Source organism: Chrysochloris asiatica, unplaced genomic scaffold, assembly GCF_000296735.1.
Source record: "Chrysochloris asiatica unplaced genomic scaffold, ChrAsi1.0 scaffold00159, whole genome shotgun sequence".
NCBI lineage: Eukaryota > Metazoa > Chordata > Mammalia > Afrosoricida > Chrysochloridae > Chrysochloris > Chrysochloris asiatica.
In genome coordinates, this window is record NW_006408677.1 from 2,405,158 (window position 1) to 2,427,096 (window position 21,939).

Below are 21,939 nucleotides of genomic sequence, written 5' to 3' on the forward strand. Positions count from 1 at the left end.
TTTACATAGAATTACCCTCATTCCTTCCAATATCATTTATACTCCTAAATCACTGGGAATTTTAAATTCTCCTATGACAAGAGAAGTATTCTCTAAACCTCTTCTCCAATGGCTTGAAACCCCACTATTCATATAATTTATTCTGGAAAACTCAGTACATTAATTCAAATACAAGCTTTAATGCACAAAAATTAAATCTATAATTATCTAGTTATTTTGGATGCTCCAAACAAACTTTATTTTGTATCGCATATATTGAACACTAACTGAGATTTAGGAGAGGAAAAAAACAAAACCAAGCTGTTGAACAGGAGAGCCAGTGAATTATGTGCTCTCTTGAAACTTAATGGCAAGCTTTCATCCCAGAAACATACGGGGATTCTTGAGGCCTGCAGTTGCATTCCTGCCGCTCGGGGTAATCAATAAAATCTGGGGCAGGCAAACCAGAGAGGATCATTAGGGATTTGTTCCAGATTGTGAATGTTGGGCAAACTGGAAGAATGAAGGTCACATCAAAAGTATGAAGATGGAGAGAGTTAGCTGGGTCATAGAAGGCTAACATATTGTTGTCGTAATCCAAGAGGACACCCAGACGCTTCAGCTGTGGGGGCACGTCCACGAGCATCTCCTTGTTGTTATGTCTCACCACAAAGTTACTATTGCAGCGAGAGAAGACCCATGAGGAGGCGTTCTTGCCAATCCATTCATTCTTTGGAGCGGATTTGTAGGCAATACCAATAGCATACCTGTGAGACAGTGGAAAGAAGATAGAAATAAACATTAAGGAACTGAGTTAGCGCAAACACCATATAGGATATGCAAAACACAGACTACAGGTTTCATCCTGAAATCGTTTACATTTAGATGCACAATGTTGATGCCATCACTAGAACCTTTAAAAGGTAGCAATTAAAGTGACAGAGAGACTTGTAACTCCTAGTAGTTATATATAGCACATGCCCTTTAAACCTTGATTTAGTTATTATGGTTGTGCTAGAAAATTGAATCCTCCAGGAGCCTAACAACAGGGGAGGGAAGAGAAGACAAAAGTAGGATCCACTCACCATGTGGAGGAGCCCATGACCACCTCCCAATAGTGGCAGCCACTGTCAATGAATACATTTCCGGCTGCCCCATAGCACCCTGTGCCACTAAACCTCTCCGGGGTGTGGCTCTTCTTCAGAGAACTTTCATCCTTTTCCATCTGCAGTCCATCATTGGAGATCTTCAACTTCTTGTGAGTCATTTTGGGGTCTAGTTTAAAGGGTTGGCCTGAAAAAAGTAGAAAGAAGACAGAGCACAATGAAGTATTTAAAAAGTCTACCTACCATGGGAATCTCAATATAAGTGCAAGAAGTCAGATGCTGTTTAGATTAGATTAAAGAAGCAGGCCAGCAATTCTAGTTTTTAATAAAATAAGAAGAGGTCAACCACTTGACCTACAGATTTGGGGACACAAGATTGCAGGAATCTCCAGCCTGGCATTTGACCTACAGATTTTGAACTTGTCCGCCCTCAACAATTGCATAATCTCTCTCTCTCCATGCATACACACACACACACACACACACACACACACACTTTATTGGTTCTATTTCTTTAGAGAAACCTGACTAATGCCGGTGTTACTGTGTTTGAGGTAAGACAAAGTTAAGGGGAATTCATGAACAATTGCTGCTTGGTGACAACAAAAGAAATGCCAAGAACTCAGCCACGGAACATAAAGTTCTTGCCCTCTTGCAAATGGGATCTAAACAGGAATAATTAGGTAACTCAGAGGGACGCCATATTATCAATAATCAAGGAAAACATTTGTGTAGGATCCTTCATAGCAGAAAATTCCTTATAATCAGTTGACAAAAGTTTGTTACTGCAGGACAACTGCTAGGTATGGCAATAGCTTTACTATAGACACTATTGGCCAACACAACACCCACTCCCCAACTTCACTCTTACTTGCTCTCACTAGAGACTAGAAAAGCTAAATGCTCAATCTCTCAGCCTCCATTGCCACTGTTGTTGGTTTCTGTCTAGTTGATTCCAACTCATGGTGACCCCTTGTGTGCAGACTAGAACTGCTTCATAAGGTTTTTAAGGCTGTGACCTTTCAAAAGCAGATCTCCAGGGCTACCTTTCAAGGTACCTCTGGGTAGGTTCAAACTGCCAACCTTTTGGTTAATAATCAAGTGCGTATCCTTTTGTGCCACTCTTGCCACTATAACAAACAAACGAACAAACACAAAAGCCAAACCCACTGCTATCTAGTCGATTTTGTCTCATAATGACCTTATAGGTCAGAATTGAACTGCTTCATAGTGTTTCCAAGGCTATAAATCCTTAGGAAAACAGACTGCCGCATCTATTTCCTGTAGGGCAACTGGTTCTTGGAAACCCTATATAGGATGGCTATGAGTCAGAAGCGACTCGATTGCATGTAACAGCAACAACCCACTAACCTTGTGGTTAGCAGCCTAGTGCTTTACTCACTATGCTATCAGAAACCAAACTCATTGCCACCAAGTTGATTCTGACTCGTAGCAACCCAATATAGGGGTTCTGAAGCTGGGAATCTTTATAGGAGGAGAAAGCCTCTTCTTTCTCCCATAGAGCAGCTGATGGATTCAAACTGATGACCTTGTGGTTAGTAGCCCGACACGTAACCCAGTACACAGCCATCTAGTTGATTCCGATTCATGGCGACCTGGTATAGGGCTTTCAAGGAGTGACTGGTGGGTTTGAACCACCAACCTTGCAGTGATTATTGTACAGCACCATAAACTTGTTGTTGCTGTTACATGCTATTGACTTGCTCCTGACTCATAATGACCCTGTATAGGGTTTCCATGGAGCGGCTGCTGGATTTGAACTAGTGACCTTGTGGTTCAAACCAACCTTGAGGTTCAAACCAACCTTATGGTCCAGTGCATCATCCTGCAGTGCCACACTAGGACTCCACAGCACCACACACTATTGTTATTGTTAAGTGCCATTGAGTCAGCTCTGACTCTTAGTGATCCTGCATAGGGTTTCCAAGGTGTGGCTGGTGGGTTTGAACCACTGAACTTGTGGCTCAAACTGACCTTTTGGTTCAGTGCATTAACCTACAGTGCTACACCAGGACTCCATGCCACACACTACTGTTGTTGTTGTTAAGTGCCGTCGAGTCGGTTCCGACCCATAGCGACCCTGAACAGGGCTTCCGAGGCTGTAAAGCTTTACGGGAGCAGAAAGCCTCATCTTTCTACCGCGGAGCAGCTGGTAGTTTTGAACTGCTGACCTTGCGGTTCGTAGCCCGATTCATAGCCACTACGTTACCAGAGCTCCTCTATGCCACACACTAAGGGTAATTAATTAGATGAAAGAGCAAGTCAGATAGATCTGTTTTCCAAATAAAAGGATAGCTATCATGGAGTCCCGGTGTGGCACTGTAGGATAAGCACTCAATCACAAGGTCAGGTTGAACGAAAGGTTGGCGGTTCAAACTCATCAGCTGCTCCTCGGAAGCCCTATACAGGGTCGCTCCGAGTAGGAACTGATTCGATGGCACTTAACAGCAGAAGCATTGGTGGCATAATGCTGAAGAATTCTGGTGCTAACTGAAAGGTCACCAGTTCGAGCCCATCAGCTTCATATTTTAAGAAAACCTGGTGATCTGCTTCCAGAAAGATTACAGCCAAGAGACTCTATGAAGCAGTACTACCTTGCCATGTAGAGTCTCTAGGAGTTGGAATCAACTGGATAGCACACAACAATGTCATGTGTACTAATCCTTTCCCCCTTCTTCCTATCTTGAAAGGAAATAGGATCTCTCCAGATTGCCATGGTCATCTTGCACCACTCCTAGTAGTGGGTTAATACACTAAGAAAGAAGGAGCCTAGGTCTTTTATGAAATCACAGAACTGCGGCACCAGCACTGAACTACCTATCTCCAATCTTATTTCTATTGTCATCTGTGTGACCGAAAAAAAAAAAAGCTGTATGTTTAAGCTACTGTTACTTGGATGCTCTATTACTTGTGGCCAAAAGCATTCGCAATTAACGCAGCTTCTCTGTAGTAGGATTTTTATCAGATGACCACAAATAATGCTCTTTTACTCAATTGTCCCCTCAGCATGGGTATTGGGTGGGAGCGACATCCTTCCAAGCTATTATAGCTGTATTCTGTATATGTATGTTTTCATAGATCTCCCAAGATCACCAGCAAATCTTTTGCCCAAACAACAAGCTACAACCATAAATTACTCTATCCAGGGCTAATGCTCTCTTACATTGTTGTAGGTGCCTGTTCAGACTAAGTGTCCTCCTGGGCACGGAGGGAAAAATGGATTTTTCTTTTCAGAGTCACCACAACGTACTGTTTGTTTTCAGTCGGGTAGGTTCACTGTTCCGGCTGCCTGCTTGGTTTATGGCTTTAACAATGAAGATGTAGCGGGTCCCACTCTGCAGTCCATGCACTGTGTAATGGTTCTGTTTAATGTTGGGCACAATCATCCAGCTATCCACTGAATTATATAGACCTGTAATGTGCGAAAGACAAGGACGTTAGCCAGCAGGTAACAGGGATGGGAAGAATAGCAAACTGAAAATTAATCATGAGTCCAAAAACAAATGTGATTTTAATTTGTTTTCTTTTAAGTCCTAGAAGACAAAATGAGATCAGCCTCCTCTGTTTTTTGTTTTCCTCCCACGAAGCTAAGTTTATGCCAAGCTCCTCACTTCTGGCAAATGAAAACAACCATTAGCGAACGTTAGGTTATTTCAATTTTCTGTCAAATATTAGAGGAATGGCCTACAGAAATCACAGAATCATCATTTTTTTTATGGAATCTGTGGGTCTGTTGCCCAAATGTCTTATCCTCTTAGAGCTGAATGTGGCCTTGTGTGGATGGAGGAGTCCTATGAGAGCTCAGAAACAGGAAATCTCAGAGTGAAAACACACCCCAAAACCATATAGTCCATGTCTCTCATTTCACAAATGGGAAACTAAGGTTGAGAGAAGAAACGTGACTTGCCCAAGGCCACGAAAAGTTGGAGATGGTGCTGAGAGTATAACCCAGATTTATCTTTAATCCTAGTTTAGCACTCTCTCCATTGCATCATAATTCTTGGGGTGAACAACAAAGTTCCATTGTCCCCTCAAAGTCATGAGGGTTTCAGGGCTTACGATTCAACTCTCCTACCCACTCTTCATCCTTACCTCTGAAACTATCTAGGTTCCAGGGAATCATATGGAAGCCAAGGAGATGACATGAAAACCAAAGCGAGACGTTATCTCCTCACTTGGACATTACTCGTTTTCAGCCCTTTCTACTTCTTATCGCCATATTTATTTGAGGTCAGGTGGTCATCCTGTTGTCTGGAACCTTCCCTTCCCAAACCCCCAAGTAGGTAAAGGGGTCTGAGTTTCTGCTTTTGAAACTCTTTAGACCAGAAACATTGACTTATACAGGGAAAAATGTACATAATTAAAAACATATACTTGACTGACTTTCAGTAAAAGAGAGAAACGCATTCTTGTCTGTGGATTATTCAGGCTTCTCTCTCCTGTTACCTCTTTTTCATTCAGTTTACTGCTTCTTAACCACAATTCTACCCAATGATGAGAAAGAAAGGGTAAGGAAAATGATCAGTGAATTTAATCACTTTTATGCAGCTCCTGGTGTGTGTGGTGCTGCAGTTAATGCGCTGGGCTGCAAAATTAGTTTGATCCACACGATCAGTGGTTCAAGCCCACCAGCCGCTCCTCGGAAACCCAATACAAGGTGCTATGAGTCGGAACTGACTCAATCAACACTTAACAACAACAGTAAGTTAGAGGAAGTTGAACATTGAAAATACTAAGTCACAAATGTTTTGCAAGACATCGAGAGGATTTTATCATTATTTTGCAGGGGAGGTGGAAAAAGTCAAAATTAAAACTAGAAAAAGAAGCAGAATGGAGGGTAGGCAGATATGCTATAGATAGACGAAGAACTGATGAAGCTGTCTAGTGATTCTTATGATAAGAAAAGGGCCAGGAACAATGCTTAAGGTCTTGGCTGTCTATGTACCAATGAATAGTATGAATCATAAAAACTACACATGTAGCTTTATTACAAAGAAGAAATGATCTTCCATATATACTTCCAACAACAACGAAAAAAAGTCAAAACAAAACTTAACAATGAAGTAACTAGGTAGCTGCAAAGAAAGAATAAAGATCTCTATGAACTGAGATGCAGTGATTTCCAAATGATATTATTAATGGAAAACAGGACATTGAAAAATAGCATCTTTTATACGCTATCTTTGTTTTTTGTTTTTAAAGAAAGGTCAATAAGAAAACATACATATATTTGTTTATATTTAACAAAACAACAACCAAGATAAACCAGAAAATGATACTGTTGGTGGCCTACAAGGTGTGGAGGAGATAAGGGACCAGGATGAAAATGACACTTATCGAAGCTTACCTTTTCATATAATTTTACCCTTTGGAAACACATTGTTGTTTTACAAATTTGAAAAAATTAAAACAACATCAGTAAGGATAGAAAGGGAGGCAGAGATAAAATCTGAAGGTGAACTGAAACAAATGTACCCACAAGTGCATTGAAATAAATAACATAACCACACCAAAGAGGTAGTGTTGGGGAGCGAAGGTAAAATAAATCCTGAACTATTATTAACAGGTTGTTTTTTAATGCTGGTATGAGAAAAGCAGTTACTGAGAAGCAATTTTAGATATGGGATTGAGCAAATGAATACCTGTGTTGATACATGTGCCTGCATATGAGGCTGTATAGGATAAGCACTGGACTGCTAACGACAAGGTTGTTAGTTCCCACCCACCAGCCACTCTTTGGGAACCCACACATAGGGTCACGATAAGTTGGAACCAACTTAACAACTTTAATAACAACAACAAATGCATATTGTGTGTCTATGCGTACATATGGAGTTCTGGTGTGATGCGGTGGGATAAGCACTGGACTGCAAGGTGGTTTTGAATGGCGAAGTTGGTGGTTCAAACTAAACAGCTGTTCCTCGGAAACCTTATACAGGGTCACTATGAGTTAGAACCATCTGGATTACACTTAACAGTAACTATAATAATAACACTGTATACATATACACATACAGATGTGTATACCTAGCACCCAAATCTTTTTCTCTAATCCCATTCTCCTATGAAAAGGAATCAGGGATCCTTGAAAAAGATCCAATTTCAAGGCTGGGGCAGACTAAGGTCAAGATAAAGCTAGAACGTTGTTATTTCCAGAAAGTCAGAAAGTGCTCAAAAATATTATGGTTACCCCATTATAGCAAAAGGTCACAGGGCTCCTTAAAAAAAAAAAAAAAAATCAAATGATCAACAATTATTTTAAAGCAAAGATGAGCAGGTAGGGGGCCAGGGAAGCTGGATCAATGGCGATGGAACAACCAGAATGGGAATATTGAAAATATTCACAAATTGTGAAGAATGTAACCATTACCACTGAACAATTTTGTATGGAAACTGTTGAATGGGAACCTAAACTGTGATGTAAATCTTCACCCAAAACACAAGATGTTATTTTAAAATAGAGGGCGGACACAGTGGTCAGCTTGAAAGGTTCCTACTGACCAAAATGGATGATGTGAGCACCCAAATAAACAAAGGTCATAAAGAACTATTAATCACAGGGTTTACTATGCTGGAAATGACAAATTGAAGAGGAATGGCATCGCATTCTTCATCAACAAGAACATCTCAAGAGCATTCATGAGTCTATAATTATGGAGGTAGTAGCTCAAACCACCAACAAAGAGGGAAGGAGTCTTACATCAAGTGTCAAACCTATCCCCTCTGTATACAGGGTAAATAGGGACAGGCGACCTAGATATTGGCAACCTAAAATGAGGGGGTGATAAAGGCACAAAATGACTGGCTTACAAAGTTTCAAGAGGGAGATTACTTTGAATGGGGGGTGGGTAGAGTCCCTACGAAATGGTTTTCATTTATCTAGACAGGTCTGGTAAAAAGAGATGGGGATGATTCTTATGATTCAATAGTGAGTAATTGTTATCATGACTAATTGCGACTATCACAACTGTAAAGGTAGAAGTTTTGTAACAAAAATGGGGGAGTGGTTAATCTTACAGTCCAGAAATAGAGGACCCTAGGACCATCAACATCAAGGGAGAGCAGAAGCGGAATGTGGGAGCCTATCCAGAGAAGCAGTGACACCAGAGATGGAGGCAGAGTTGGGGACTGTACCACATATGGGTAGCATATGATCAAGAGTCAGTGATCCTGAAGGAAGAAGTCCAACATGCATTGAAGTCATTGGCAAAGAACAAGGCACCGGGAATTGATGGAATAAAAAATGAAATCTTTCAACAAAGTGAAAGGCACTTTAGGCACTCACTCATAGATACCAAGAATTTTGGAGGGCAACTACCTGGCCAACTGACTGGAGAAGATCTGTATTTGTGCCCATTCCAAAGAGAGGTGACCCAACGGAATGCAGAAATCATCGGACAATCTCTTTGATATCCCCATGCGAGTACAGTTTTACTAAAGGTAATACAGAAACGGCTGCAACCATACATTAACAGAGAACTTCCAGAAGTTCAAGCCAATTTCAGAAGCGGATGTGGAATGAGGGATATCATTGCTGACGTCAGATGGATCTTGTCTGAAAGCAGAGAATACCAGAAAGATGTTTACTTGTGCTTTATTGACTACGCAAATGCTTTTGATTGTGTGGATCATGCAAGCTATGGACAACATTGCAGAAAATGAGTATTCTGGAACACTTAATTGTGCTCATGAGGAACCTGTACACAGACCAAGAGGCAGTTGTTCGAACAGAACAAGGGAACAAAGAATGATTTAAAAGTAAGAAAGGTGTGCGACAAGGCTGTATTCTTTCACTATACTTATTCAATCTGTATGCTGACCAAATCATCCAAGAATCTGGGTTATGCGACGAAAACGTGGCATCAGGATTGGAGGAAGGTTCGTTAACAACCTGTGATATGCTGACGATACAAACTTGCTTGCTGAAAGCCAAGAGGACTTAAAATACTTATTGAAGACCCCACATGTGATGCTGTAGGATAAGCATTGGACTGCTAACCACAAGGTCGGCTGTTCAAACCCACCAGCTGTTCCTTGGAAACCCTACACAGGGTCATTATGAGTCACAACCAACTCAACGGCACTTACAACTCTCTCTATCTCTATACATATAGATAGAGAGAGAATGCAAGCAAATGAGAAAGGAAAATAGGCAAAATATTTACAAAAGGTGAATCTGAGAAAAGTGTATCTAGACATTCTTTGTGCTAGTCTTGCAAATTTTCAGTAATTTTTAAGCATTTCTAAGTTTAAGGTAGTGGTGGTGGTTATGTTCCATGGAGTCAGTTCCAACTCAGTGACCCCGTATAGAGTTTCCAAGGCTGTAAAATCTTTACAGGAGCAGAAAGCCTCATCTCTCTCTCACAGAACTCCTGGTAGTCTTGAACGGGTGGCCGTGAGATTAGTAGCCTGACTTGCACCCACGACACTACCAGAGGAAGGGGGCATAAATATCTGACCCTCTGCTTATCATTGAGACTTGCTGAGATAGGATTGATGATTACATTATGGTAATAAAGAATGCTGTTGTTGTTAAGTGTTCTTGAGTCAGTTTCGACTCACGGTGACTCTGTATAGGGTTTCCAAGGAGTGGCTGGTGAGTTTGAAATGCCAACACTGAGGTACAAACCGACCTTAGGGTCCAGCGCTTGTTAAAAGAGGAAAGAGCACAAAAGGCAAATCTTTGAGCCTGAGTGTAAATGTGTGGTGGCGAGCATCAGCATGACAAGAGGAAAAGAAACTCTATCTTTATGGCAGTATATTACAGTGACAGGGCAGACACACACCTTTTTTCAGCCAAAATTTATAACACTATTCACGGACCATCAAAAACTATCAACTTAAAAGTTAGCATGCTATATGTGGTCAAATACTGAATTAACAGCTGCTCCTCGAAAACCCTATACAGGGTCGCTATGAGTCGGAATCAACTCGACGGCACTTAAGAACAACAACAATGTGGTGGCTTGGTGTGACGCTGTGGGATAATGCACTGAACTGCAAGGTCAGCAGTTCAAATTCACCAGCCACTCCTCAGAAACAGGGTTCCTACGAGTTGGAATCGACTCAATGGCATTTAACAAAAATGCGATGGCTAGAACTACAGTTGCCTTGGCAGGGCCAGACCAAATGATGTTGCAGGCCTTCTATGGCCCATAGGCAGGACGTTTCCCACCCTTGTGTTAAAGGCTGCCTGGCCCAGACAAAGATCATGGCCCATGCTTTCATAGTACAAATTGCGAAGTTAAAACAGTGGCAAGACAATACAGTGACCAGGAAGACAAATATCCAGGCATATGTTGGAATTTTCATACAGCTAACAGCATCATCTGAAGTCTTGTTAACTTGTGATCATTTAAAATCTTAGAAGAGTGGGTGGAAAGGAAGTTGAAAAAGAAGAAAGAAAATTAAAAACAAAACCCACCACCAACGAAACGATCAGAAATACTAGTAAGGGGAGCCACTTCTCCAGACTTTATTCTAACCAATAAGGAAGAAATGTCTTGTAAAAGAAAATGTGGTAACACCTCAATGCAAAGTAGCTCTCAAGGTTTAGTCATCAATGGGCAGGTCAGACAAGCAGGCAGGACAGTTCCTAGTGAAACAGTTTCATCTTATCTGCCCACTGTCATACAAAATTTTGCTTCAGGGCTTTGCCCTTGTCCCTGTCCTTTTCAACTTTTCTATCAATGATTGGAGGAAGACTTAGAAGGCAGGCTGAGAGGGAAAGCAAATGCACTGGAGGCAGATTCTGGACTCGAATGAGTTCTGGCAGACTGAAACGAGGTGTCAAAGCTAACCAGATACAATTCGTTATTGTTGTTAAGTATCATCGAGTCAATTCTGACTCATAGCCACCCTGTACAGGGTTTCAGAGGAGCAGCTGGTGGGTTTGAACCTGTGATCTTGTGGTCCACAGTCTAGTGCTTATCCTATAGCGCCGCACCAGGAATCCCATAAGAGGGATAAATTCAAGGTGGTGTATTTCAGTTTAGACACTCTGCTTTTTTAAGTGCAGGATTTGGAAGACGTAGGGATCCCAATTGCCTTGTGGTGCAATGGTGAAGCACTCAGCTGCTTACTGAAAGGCACCCAGTGTGAACCCATAAGTGACGTCACAGGAGAAAAGACCTGCTGATTTTGTGTGCTTTTGAAGATTATGGCCTAGAAAACCCTATGGGGCAGTTCTACTCTGTCATAAGGGCTTGCTATGAGTCAGAATCAATCTGTCAGCACACACACACACACACACACGACAACAACAACAACAAATACAATATGCTCAGTCAACAGTCAGCAGTCAATGTGGCTGCCAAAAAAGAGTGAGGGCACCCGCTAATGTTCAAAAAAGAGATCATCAAACTATCATTCTCTGTGTTGCTCAGACCACTTTTAAAGTACTGGATTCACTTTTGTTTGGGCAGCACATTTTGTGAAGCACTTTGGCAAACAGGTGTGTCTCCATAAACAGGATAGCGTGATGGTAAGGGGTCTGAAAATCATGTCATATGAGGGACACTTGAAAGAACCGATGATGCTTAGCCTAAAAAAAAAAAAAAGAGAGAGAGAAATTTAGAAATGACATAAGAGCTACCTAAAATAATCTGAAGAACTGTCATGTGAATGATAGATTGGGTTTTGTAGTGAGCCACGGAAGACCAGAATTAACTGGCAGCTGTGGTTTAATTCAAGGAGCTGAGCTTCAAGTCCAATATGCACGGATTTGAATCTTCATTATTTTTATAGCTTTGGGACCTTGGGCAACTCAAACCTGAGCCTCATATTCTGCATCTACAAAACAGAATCAAAATCACCTGTTTCATAAGGCTAACTAAGAACTCATGAGGGGCCTAAATGAGATCATGAATTTAGGAGATTTTTAAATGGCAAAGCAAAATGCACATATAAATTATTATTGCTATTATTATTTAGGAAAAGATTCATAAGGATCCCTGGTAGTGCTGTGGGTTAGATGTTGAGCTGCTAACTCCAAGGTCAGCAGTTCAAACCCACCAGCTGCTCTGTTGGAGACGGATGAGGCTGAACGCTCCCATAGAGATATACAGTCTCAAAAACCCTACGTAGGGTCACTGTGGGTCAGAATCGACTCGATGGCAGTAGGTTTCATAAGGAAACACTGATAATGATTTATAGCTGCACACAAAATGAATGGGCTGTTTTGTTAGAAGTAAACTCTCCATTATTGGAAATGTTCATGCAGAGATGGGTTTTGCTGGGTGTCTGGTAGAAGGCAAGAAGATAAGACTATATGACTTCTAAGGTCTCTTCCAATTCTAAGATGATATGATTCTACGGCTGTGAAGAATAATCCTTGAAACTTTTCTTCACAAAGGATGATACAGGCTTGAAAACAGAGATGAGCACCATTTAGCTCTTCGTCACTTCTTGGATTTGTACTCAACTCCCAGAACATGACAGCTTGGACCCAATCAGAAAGACGAAGCAAAGTTGTTGGCTCTAAGATTTTTCAGAGCATGACAAGCAAGTGCAAAAAAGGATGTTGGTGAGGCTTTAGAGTTAGTGACTTTACAACCTGAAGCAACAACCAGGAACACAGCTACATGGGCGGCACGAAGCAAGTGTTTCTTGAGAGTTTGACCTCAAATGTCCTCTCACCTCCTACTTGACCATCTGCCCCCAAACTGACACAGAACAGGAAAAAGAAGCCTATTAAGCAGGTTAAATCATTTCTTATGCCAACCAGTGAACGAAAACACAGAAGTACTAACCCAAAGTTAAAAGAAAATGCTAGTTTGAGGTTAAAAAGATGTAGTCTTAGGGTGGAAACCCGTTCCAGCCTTGAATCCAGCTTTAATTCTGCTTTCATTTCCAATTTTCCCCAACCCACTGAGGGCAACTTTCAGCTCAACTCCTCTTGATTGGCAATCGATGAATTACGTTTCTACTCTACTTGTCTTGCTCCAATGCAACAGAAGGTGAAGCCACAACATATGAGCTAAATAGTTGCTTCTGAACAGCTTTCATTCTGTTGCCCACTTGCACACTTTTCTATTTGGTGTAAACTCTAGGTGAAAAGGGAGAAAGGATAAAGGAGAGAGTGAGAGTCAAGAGCTTGTCATTATTTTCACTGATAGGAACAGGTACAGTAAAGAAAGTAGTAGTCTTGGAAAATAATAGACAAGTTTACCATGATAATGACATGGAAGCAGAGTCAAGGACAGAGATGTTCGCACACACAAAAATAACAATGATGTCTGAGCTGGGGGAGTTCTGACTTGGGATAGTAGAGTCACATGGATTAGCTGAAGAAAGACTAAGGATTACACAAACAAATGGGAGTGACTCCAGTGACTGCACAGCAAGGAAACACACAACTTGGCTGGTCACCCATCAGTCAGGTCTTTGCAACGCCCTGGGGGAGCTTACACTGTCTAAGAAAGACTATGCTAAACAACCTAACATGTCTTACAAACACTTGCCTCGTGGCGCCCCGGCCATTCTTGAGCAGCTTACTGCTTCCTTACATTTCCTTATCTCTGGCCACAGGCCCCAACTACACCATGACTTACTGATGAAGTTAGCCTGGCCAGTGAATATGGTGTACTGAAGCTCATAGGAGCTGATGCTGAACTCATCATCTGAGATCCAGTGGACCGTAATGGTGTCATGGGAGGCTGTACAGAGTTCTTCTCGGATAGATGGTGGGTTTGGGGCTGTAAAGAAAGATGGAAAAAAAGGTCAGGAAACACAGTCTCTGGTCTGGAATTTTATAATAGTTACTCTTGCTTTCTAACCCAACATCTCTTGGAGAGGAGGTTTTCTTAATAGAGAAGTTTAAGACTGTATGGATCATACAACCTAAAGCGCTCCCAAAGAACATTTACATCAACAGTAAAATATGTTTGAAGCAAACCTACAAACTTCAATTACTGAGTTAATTTTTTTCCCCTCTGCTTGTAAAAACACATATGTAGATATTAGAGCAAAGCATTTAGACCTTATTTTTATTACATGCTCTTAAACTTTTTTGTTTCTATTTCAAAATAAGTCTCACTATAGATTTTTGGTAGTATAAATGAAGCACAAATTAGTATAAGTTTCCTCTTCAGTACAATGGGGATGATAATTATCTCATGTTGTGGGAATTAATCATATAAAATAAATATTCAGGGTCTGGTACAAAGTAGGTGTTCAATAAATGATTGTTGTTGTTATTAAGTGCTGTCTAGTCAGTTCCGACTCATAGTGACATAGGGTTTCCAAGGAGCAGCTGGTGGATTTGAACCACCAACTTTGTGGTTAGCAGTCCACAACTTATCCTACAGTTCTATACTAGGACTCTGAATAAATAATAATCAGATTAATATAGTAACAAGATAGCCACGTACACAAAGTGTATGTATATGTTTTTCCTCATATACTAGTCATTCAATAATCCTGAAGGTAGCCAGCATTTTTAACAGGCTGGTTGCATCTCTCACTTCCTGAAATTGTCTGCACATCAGGTATTTCTTAGATTTGTCTTCCAACCTGCTGATTCCTAAATTTCCCTTAAACTACTTAAGTGGCACTCGTATTCATGTGGGACAGCCTTCGAATATTCCTCAGCTGCCCGCTGAGTTCTATCCCCCAAATAAGCAACAAAATATTACTGATAAGCTCATAAGGAAACAACCCACCAGCAATTTATTATATTTTACCTTAAATATGGATGGAATACCAATTCTGCCCCCAGAAATATTGGACAAATCACCCTTTTTCTGTTATGTGAACTAAAATACATTCTATATTAAAAGATGCATGCATAATTTAAAAGATTATAAAAATATTATTGACTTTCCCAGATTATTTGGAAGTATTGAACACACACACACAAATTATTTTGTGTTTTTTTTTTTTTTTAAACAGGAAGGAAAGTATAGTATTTTCACACCTGTTAAATAATCTAGCCCCTCAAGCAATTTCTTTTCTCTGGAAAAATCTAAAGCAAAGTTTTCAAAGGCATCATTAAAATTGATGTCTGGAATCAGAACTTGAGAGGATGCAGTTGCCATAGCGACTCTGAAAAAGAGAAAAGTACATCAATATACATCAAAATAGGTTTGCAACCTTCATCCAATGTTTCAGTTCTGGTTTAACAAGGTAAAAACAAATGACTTGTTCATTAAGTGAAAAATGTGTCTGTGCTTTTCCAATGAAAACCATTTAAATTTTAATCATCGGGAACCAATTAGGGGTTATACAATATTTACTCACATATGTTCGACCCTCAAACACACTCCCCCATCCTTTCTTGATTTTGAGAAGTAAATACAGAATTTTTTCCCCTCTGCATCATTTTCCATCTGGCAGGCAGCATCAAAACTAGACCTCTAAAGGCTTGGTAAGAGTAGTATAGGAGATTTTTTTTTTTTTTTCTTTTCCTTCTATTTTTTTAATACTAATCAACAAGCCAGTATGTTAGGCCAAATCCTTCCTATAAATACTGTCTTTCACTTGATATTTTACAAAATTTATATTTTATTTTAATGTTCCCTAATTGCACAGTATGCTAGTTTTACCTTCTAGGCTTATTCTAAGTTTCTCAAAAGCAGAGGTCATATTTTCACCTCTTGTATCTTGCATGATCCCTATACACACATTTGTTGTTGTTGATAAGTGTCGTCGAGTCAGTCCTAACTCACAGTGACCCTATATAGGGTTTCTGAGGAGAGCTGGTGTGTTTGAACTGCTGACCTTGCAATTAGCAGTCAAGTGCTTATCCTACAGTTCCACACCAGGACTCACACACATAGTCAATAACTGTTGAACGAATGAACGAATAACAACAGTACAAAAGCTAGTGTTGTTGTTTACTGAGCACTTAATATACACAAACCAATAAGGATAATAAACGTAACTGAACCGATATCTGTCTAATCCCAAACTCAGTACCTCTTAACCATTTTGGCAATTCTTAACTAACTTAGAGAGCAGAATTATATGGGGGAGCATTTATCAAAATATACAGAATTTATGACTCAGAGTCCTCAAAAAACCCTTGAGCATGCAAATGGCAGGATGGCAAGAAGAGACAGAAGTGTAGGGGCACCAGAAATGAAACTGTTACGGTGCATTAGTCGTGGAGTCCTGGTGTGGTGCTGTAGGATAAGCACTGGACTGCTAACCACATGGTCAGTGGTTCAAACCCACCAGCTGCTCCACCGAAATCATATATGGGGTCGTTATAAGTCAAAATCAACTTGATGGCACTTAACAACAACAATAGTTGTAAGAGGCTCTGATGGTGCTGTGGGATAAGTACTGGACTGCTAACCACAAGGTTGGCAGTTCACACTCACCAGCTACTCAGCGGGAGAAAGAGGAGGTTTTCTGCTCAAGTAAAGATTCACATTCTTGGAAGCTCTATAGAGGGTCACAATGAATCAGAACAGGCTCAATGGCACTTAATGACAACAACAACAGTTGTAAGGAGATGAGAGATTGAAGAAATACATATACTCATGCATGTACCCCCTGCTATACATCTTTTTATGCACAAATATAGAGATACAATAACTCTTGTCTGTTTTTGAAAATAGAGACATTTCAGGAATCAACTGTAAGCCAGAATAAACAAACGAAACAGTAACTCTTCTAATTTCTCATTGACTAGCCAGTCTTCCGGGATCTTATCAGTAAGAAGACAACAACCTCTATAGAACAAGAGTTGTGTCAGAAAATTGGCTTATTAGAAAGAAAAGACATTACATGAAGACATTTCTTCCTAGCCTCCCCCATCTTTCTTCCTTCTTTCCATCTATCCATCCATCCATCCATCCATCCCATCCATCCATATATACACATACCACTTATTAAGCAATATAACGTTACATCCCTGGTAGGATACGTACTGGCCTGGTAACTGAAAAGCCAACAGTTAAAACCTACCAGGTGCTTTCAGAAAGCCTATACAGGATCACTATAAGTCAGAACCTACTCAAAGGCACTTAACAGCAACAAGAATAACAGTGTTACAGGCACTGAGCTAAGCAACGGAGCTACATAGGGAGAACAAGTTAGTTGTACTGCTTGTCCTCACAAGGTTCAATGATCATAGAAAAGTCCTTAAGTAGGTAATTAATAGAAGTGCTGTTAACTAAGGGAGTAGTGCATACACAAGAGTCACTTGGGAGCTAAAGGAAGTTTGCCTGGAGGAAGTTGATTTTAAGCAATGGACTATATGATGAGTACGAGTCCGCTTAGTAAAGACTATGTGGGTGTGGATATTGTTCTCTCTTGCCTAACAGATGAGACTTAGGCAAGGAAAGTCATGTAGAGACTCGCTGATCATGCTATAAACTTTGGACTATCTTAGGAGCAATAGGGAACCACTGACATAGTAGGCAAAGGAATGATATGCTCAGGTCTAATCTTAACAAGGGTATGCCATCTGCAGTAGATTATATGAAGAAAAATGTGACATCAGGATTGGAGGAAGACTCATTAACAACCCGTGGTATTTAGATGCTACAACCTTGCTTACCGAGAGTAAAGAGGACTTAAAATACTTACTGATGAAGATCAAAGACCACAGCTTTCAGTATGGGTTGCACCTCAGTGTACAGAAAACAAAAATCCTCAGCACTGGACCAATAAACAACATCCCCCCAAATGGAAAAAAGACGGGACGTTTTCAAAAAACTTCATTTTGCTGGGATCACCCATCAACACTCATGGAAGCAGCAGTCAAGAAATCAAATGACTTACGGCATTATGCAAATATGCTGCACAAGACCTCTTTAATGTGTTGGAGAGCAAAGATGACAGTTTGAGGACTAAGGTGTGCCTGACCCATGACGTGGTATTTTCAGTAAGTTCATAATGCATGTGAAAGTTGGACAGTGAATAAGGATCACCATAGAAGAATTGATGCATTTGATTCATGGTGTTGAAGGAGAATATTAAAAGTACCATGGACTGGCAAAAGAACAAATAAATCTGTTTTGGAAGAAGTACAGCCAGAATGCTTCTTAGAAACCAAGATTGCCAGACTTCATTCCTCATACTTCGGGCATGTTATTCAGAGGAACCAGTCCCTGGAGAAGGATATCATGCTTGGTAAAGTGGAGGGTTAGAAAAAAACAGGAAGACCCCCCAATGAGATGGATTGGCACAGTGGCAGCAGCAATGGGCTCAAGCAATGCAACAATTGTGAGGTTGGCACAGGACTGGGCAGTGTTTTGTTCTGTTGTGCATAGAGTCGCTATGAGTTGGTATCGACTTGATGGCATCTAATAACAACAACAATACGTTTAGTGATTCTGCTCTACTTCCTAAGCTTGTGGTGCAGAGGCTGTGGTCTTAAAAGCTTGAAAGTGGCCATCTAAGACACAATGATTGGTCTCTATTCACCTTGAGCAGCAAAAGGAAAGAAGATATGCAATGTGTGACTAGTTGCCTCTTTGCCAGGGGATATGAACTGGATTAGTGCCTGGCTACCATTAACAAAAGGAGCTCTGGTAGCGTAGTGGTTACGAATTGGGCTGTGAACCTCAAGGTCAGCAGTTTGAAACTGCCAGCTGCTTCACGGGAGAAAGATGAGGTTTTCTGCTCCCGTAAAGATTTACAGCCTTGGAAACCCTGTTCAGGGTTGCTATGGGTCGGAATCTACTCGATGGCACTTAACAACAACCATTAACAAATGTTTTGATCAAAGATTCTATAGATGATCCTGATCAAAAGGAGGAAAATAAGAACAGAATTTCAAATTCGCAGGGACTCTAGATTTTCTGGAGCCATGGGTGAACTCCAGAAATGACTGCCTTGAGATAACTTTTAAACCTTAAACCAAAAATAATCCCCAGAAATCTTCTTAAAAGCAAGTAATTTGTTGTTGTTAAATGCTGTCAAGTGGGTTCTGACTCATAGCAACCCTGTATAGGGTTTCCAAGGAATGTCTGGTGAGTTTGAACCAACCTTGCGGTTCAAACCGACATTGAGGTCAAGTTCTTATCCTGGTATGGCGCTGTGGGTTAATGCACCAGACTGCAAATCCATTTGAACTGCAAGGTCAGCGGTTCAAGCTCACCAGCCACTCCTCGGAAACCCTATACAGGGTCACTATGGGTCGGGATTGACTCAATCGCACTTAACAACAACAACTTATCCTATAGCACCACACCAGGACTCGGTGAAACCAAGTCTTATATTCAGTATGACACTCTGTTTATAAAACACAAGGATATGAATACAAAGAAAAATCATAGGCTCCTATATTTCCAAGTGTTAATCAGAAGCTGGCAGGCTAAGAATGAGTTTAACATGACATTGTGGGGTATATGTCTATGTTTCTGTGTTTAAGTAAAACACACGGGTTAATGCGCTGGACTGCAAAGTTGGTTTCATCCGAAGGTCGGCGGTTCAAGCTCACCAGCCGCTCCTTGGACACCCTATACAGGTTTGCTATAAGTCGGAACTGACTGAACAGCACTTAACAACAACATCAGGGTTACCAAGGAGCGACTGGTGGGTATGAACTGCTGACCGTGCAGTTAGCAGTCCAGTGCTTTGTCCTACAGTGCCATCCAGGACTCCTATGAGAGACTAACAAGAAATAAATTTAGATTAGATAGGTGTTTGTCAAATCATATCATATAAACAGCCGTGAATTATACCTATCTCTGAGCCTATGGAAAGAAGATTACCATCAATACTTACATGATAATTGAAACCCTAGGAGCTAATGAATTTTCAGTAGGGAATGTGTGTAGTGGGGCAAAATAATAGCCTAGTACAGGATAATGGGGGGAAATACCATTAAAGAATAATCAAGAAAAGAGTTGTTCATAAAGGTAAAAGAAACTAGAGTAGAAAGAAAACCAAGAGTGTTCACTGAAGCTAAAGACAATTAATTGGTCAGTAGGGACAAATGCTTCTGAGAGATCAGGAAAGATGAAATAGTAAGATGAAACAAAGGAGTGTCTATTGTATTTAGCCACAAAGTATTAATTTGGTGACCTTGAAAAGAACCACTTTCAATGATGTGGTATGGTGGAAAATAGATTTCAGATAGTTGAAAAACGAATGTGGACGATTAAATACTATGGCTTCAAACAGTTCATGGAAGCATGGACTTTTTCCATCTACTTTCTGAAGTCCCCTCATTTATGTGTTATCTCTGCATTCCTGAAATCTCAGAAAAATGACAATCAAAAAATAACACATCATAAATTCACAAGGATGAGGAGAATGGAAAAAGATGTCAACAAATAAGAGATTGTCAACAAATGTTTGGAAGCTAAAAAAGGAATGGATGTGTTTTAACCAACAACAGACCAGAGAACGCTGGATCAAGAAGCTAACAATATTAAATAGTCCTAGAGAAACAAAAAGTTGAAAATTTCCATAAGGAACAGTTAGACCCCCAGATTCAGCCAACCAGAGAATACCCTTCTTTCACCCTGGCAGAAGATGTGAAAATTACTTTCTTAAAAGCTTTGACACTATACCAAAAGTAGTTCTGCAACTCTTAATTTCCTGGTGAGTTCCCAGAATTCTGGTGGTCAGGCTAATAATAGCCACCACCACCCCACTCACCCCAACACACCTACTCCCAGAAACAAGAGACTGGAGGATCCCTTTTTGGGGGAACTGACCCAAAAGAAAAGATGTATGGAACTGACACTTAGGGTCCCCTCAATAAAAAGCTATCATTCGGCCTTATAATATTATAGCAAAGTTCCCCAAACAACAAGCTCTGCCCCCGCCCCCAGCACTTCCAATCTCTTTTGAATGTTTAAATTCATATAAGCAGCCCAAAGTTTACCAAACAATTAGGGTAAGACAGAAGGCAAAGCAATCTAATAGAGAATAGGAACATGGAGAAAATCAAATTAATGCAGGATTTAGAAAACCTTTTTCTCCCTAAATTTTATTGATTTTTTTTTAAAGACTATGCACAGCAAAAGGCACATCAATTCCAGTTTTTACATGTACAATTTAGTGTTGGAATTATACAACCATTCTTTCCCTCCTTCTGAGTCATTAACAAAACTCACTGCCTTCTAGGTTTCCTCTCTAACCTCTCAAGTTATTGTTGTCAATTTGATCCCATATAGAGATAGTTCTTAAAACAGTGTAATGTTCGAGGGTTTTTTTTTAATTTTTTTAACTAGTTAAACTAAACTGGTATTTGGTATAAATAAGATTTTATGGGACATTTTTAGGTTAAGGTGTAAAAATTATGTCAGGGCAGTAGTTTCAGGGATTCATTCGACATATACTATTCCAGAGAGTCTAGAGTCCATTAGAATTTGAAGATCTGTTCTGAATTTCCCCTCTTTTGACCAAAATGGAAATTCTGATCAAAATGTTCAGCAATGGTAGCCAAGCACCATCCCACCAGTTCTTCAGGTCACATGGCAAAGGAGGCAGTTGTTCATGAGGGCAAATTGCCACAAATTCCATCTCTTTGGAAAACTCCCTAATGAATTTTATGAAGCAAGCACAACCCTCATACAAAAACCAGGGAAGGATGCCACTAAGAAAGAAAATTAGAGACAAATATCCCTGATGAACTTAGATGCAAACATTCTCAACAAAATCCTAGCCAGCAGAATCCAGCAACACATCAAAAAGATAAGACGTCATGATCAAGTGGGATTCATATCAGGGATGCAAGGATGGTTCAACATTAGGAAAACGATCAACGTCATCCTCCATATTAATAAGAAAAAAGAAAAGAACCACATGATCATATCGATTGATGCAAAAAGGCATTTAACAAAATCCAACATCCATTCCTGATAAAAACACTCAACAAAATAGGAATTGAAGGAAAATTCCTCAACATAATAAAGAGCATATATAC

The 21,939-nt window shown here is 40.3% G+C and overlaps 1 protein-coding gene across 2 annotated transcripts in view; it reads right to left on the bottom strand.

Annotated features, from left to right (window-relative positions):
- Positions 1 to 211: 211 nt before the first annotated feature.
- MID2 (midline 2) overlaps positions 212 to 21,939 on the bottom strand; it is a 123,859-nt gene continuing 102,131 nt past the window's right edge. The window contains exons 5-9 of one of the 2 annotated variants that reach the window (XM_006871041.1): positions 15,022 to 15,149; positions 13,658 to 13,801; positions 4,357 to 4,518; positions 1,065 to 1,272; positions 212 to 746 (exon numbers count right to left, since the gene is read on the bottom strand). In XM_006871041.1, coding sequence (XP_006871103.1) covers positions 344 to 746; positions 1,065 to 1,272; positions 4,357 to 4,518; positions 13,658 to 13,801; positions 15,022 to 15,149 — 1,045 coding nt within the window. In that variant the 3' untranslated portion in view covers positions 212 to 343. Of the gene's footprint in view, positions 747 to 1,064; positions 1,273 to 4,356; positions 4,519 to 13,567; positions 13,802 to 15,021; positions 15,150 to 21,939 lie in introns of both variants that reach the window. The other variant, XM_006871040.1, reaches the window with a different exon arrangement.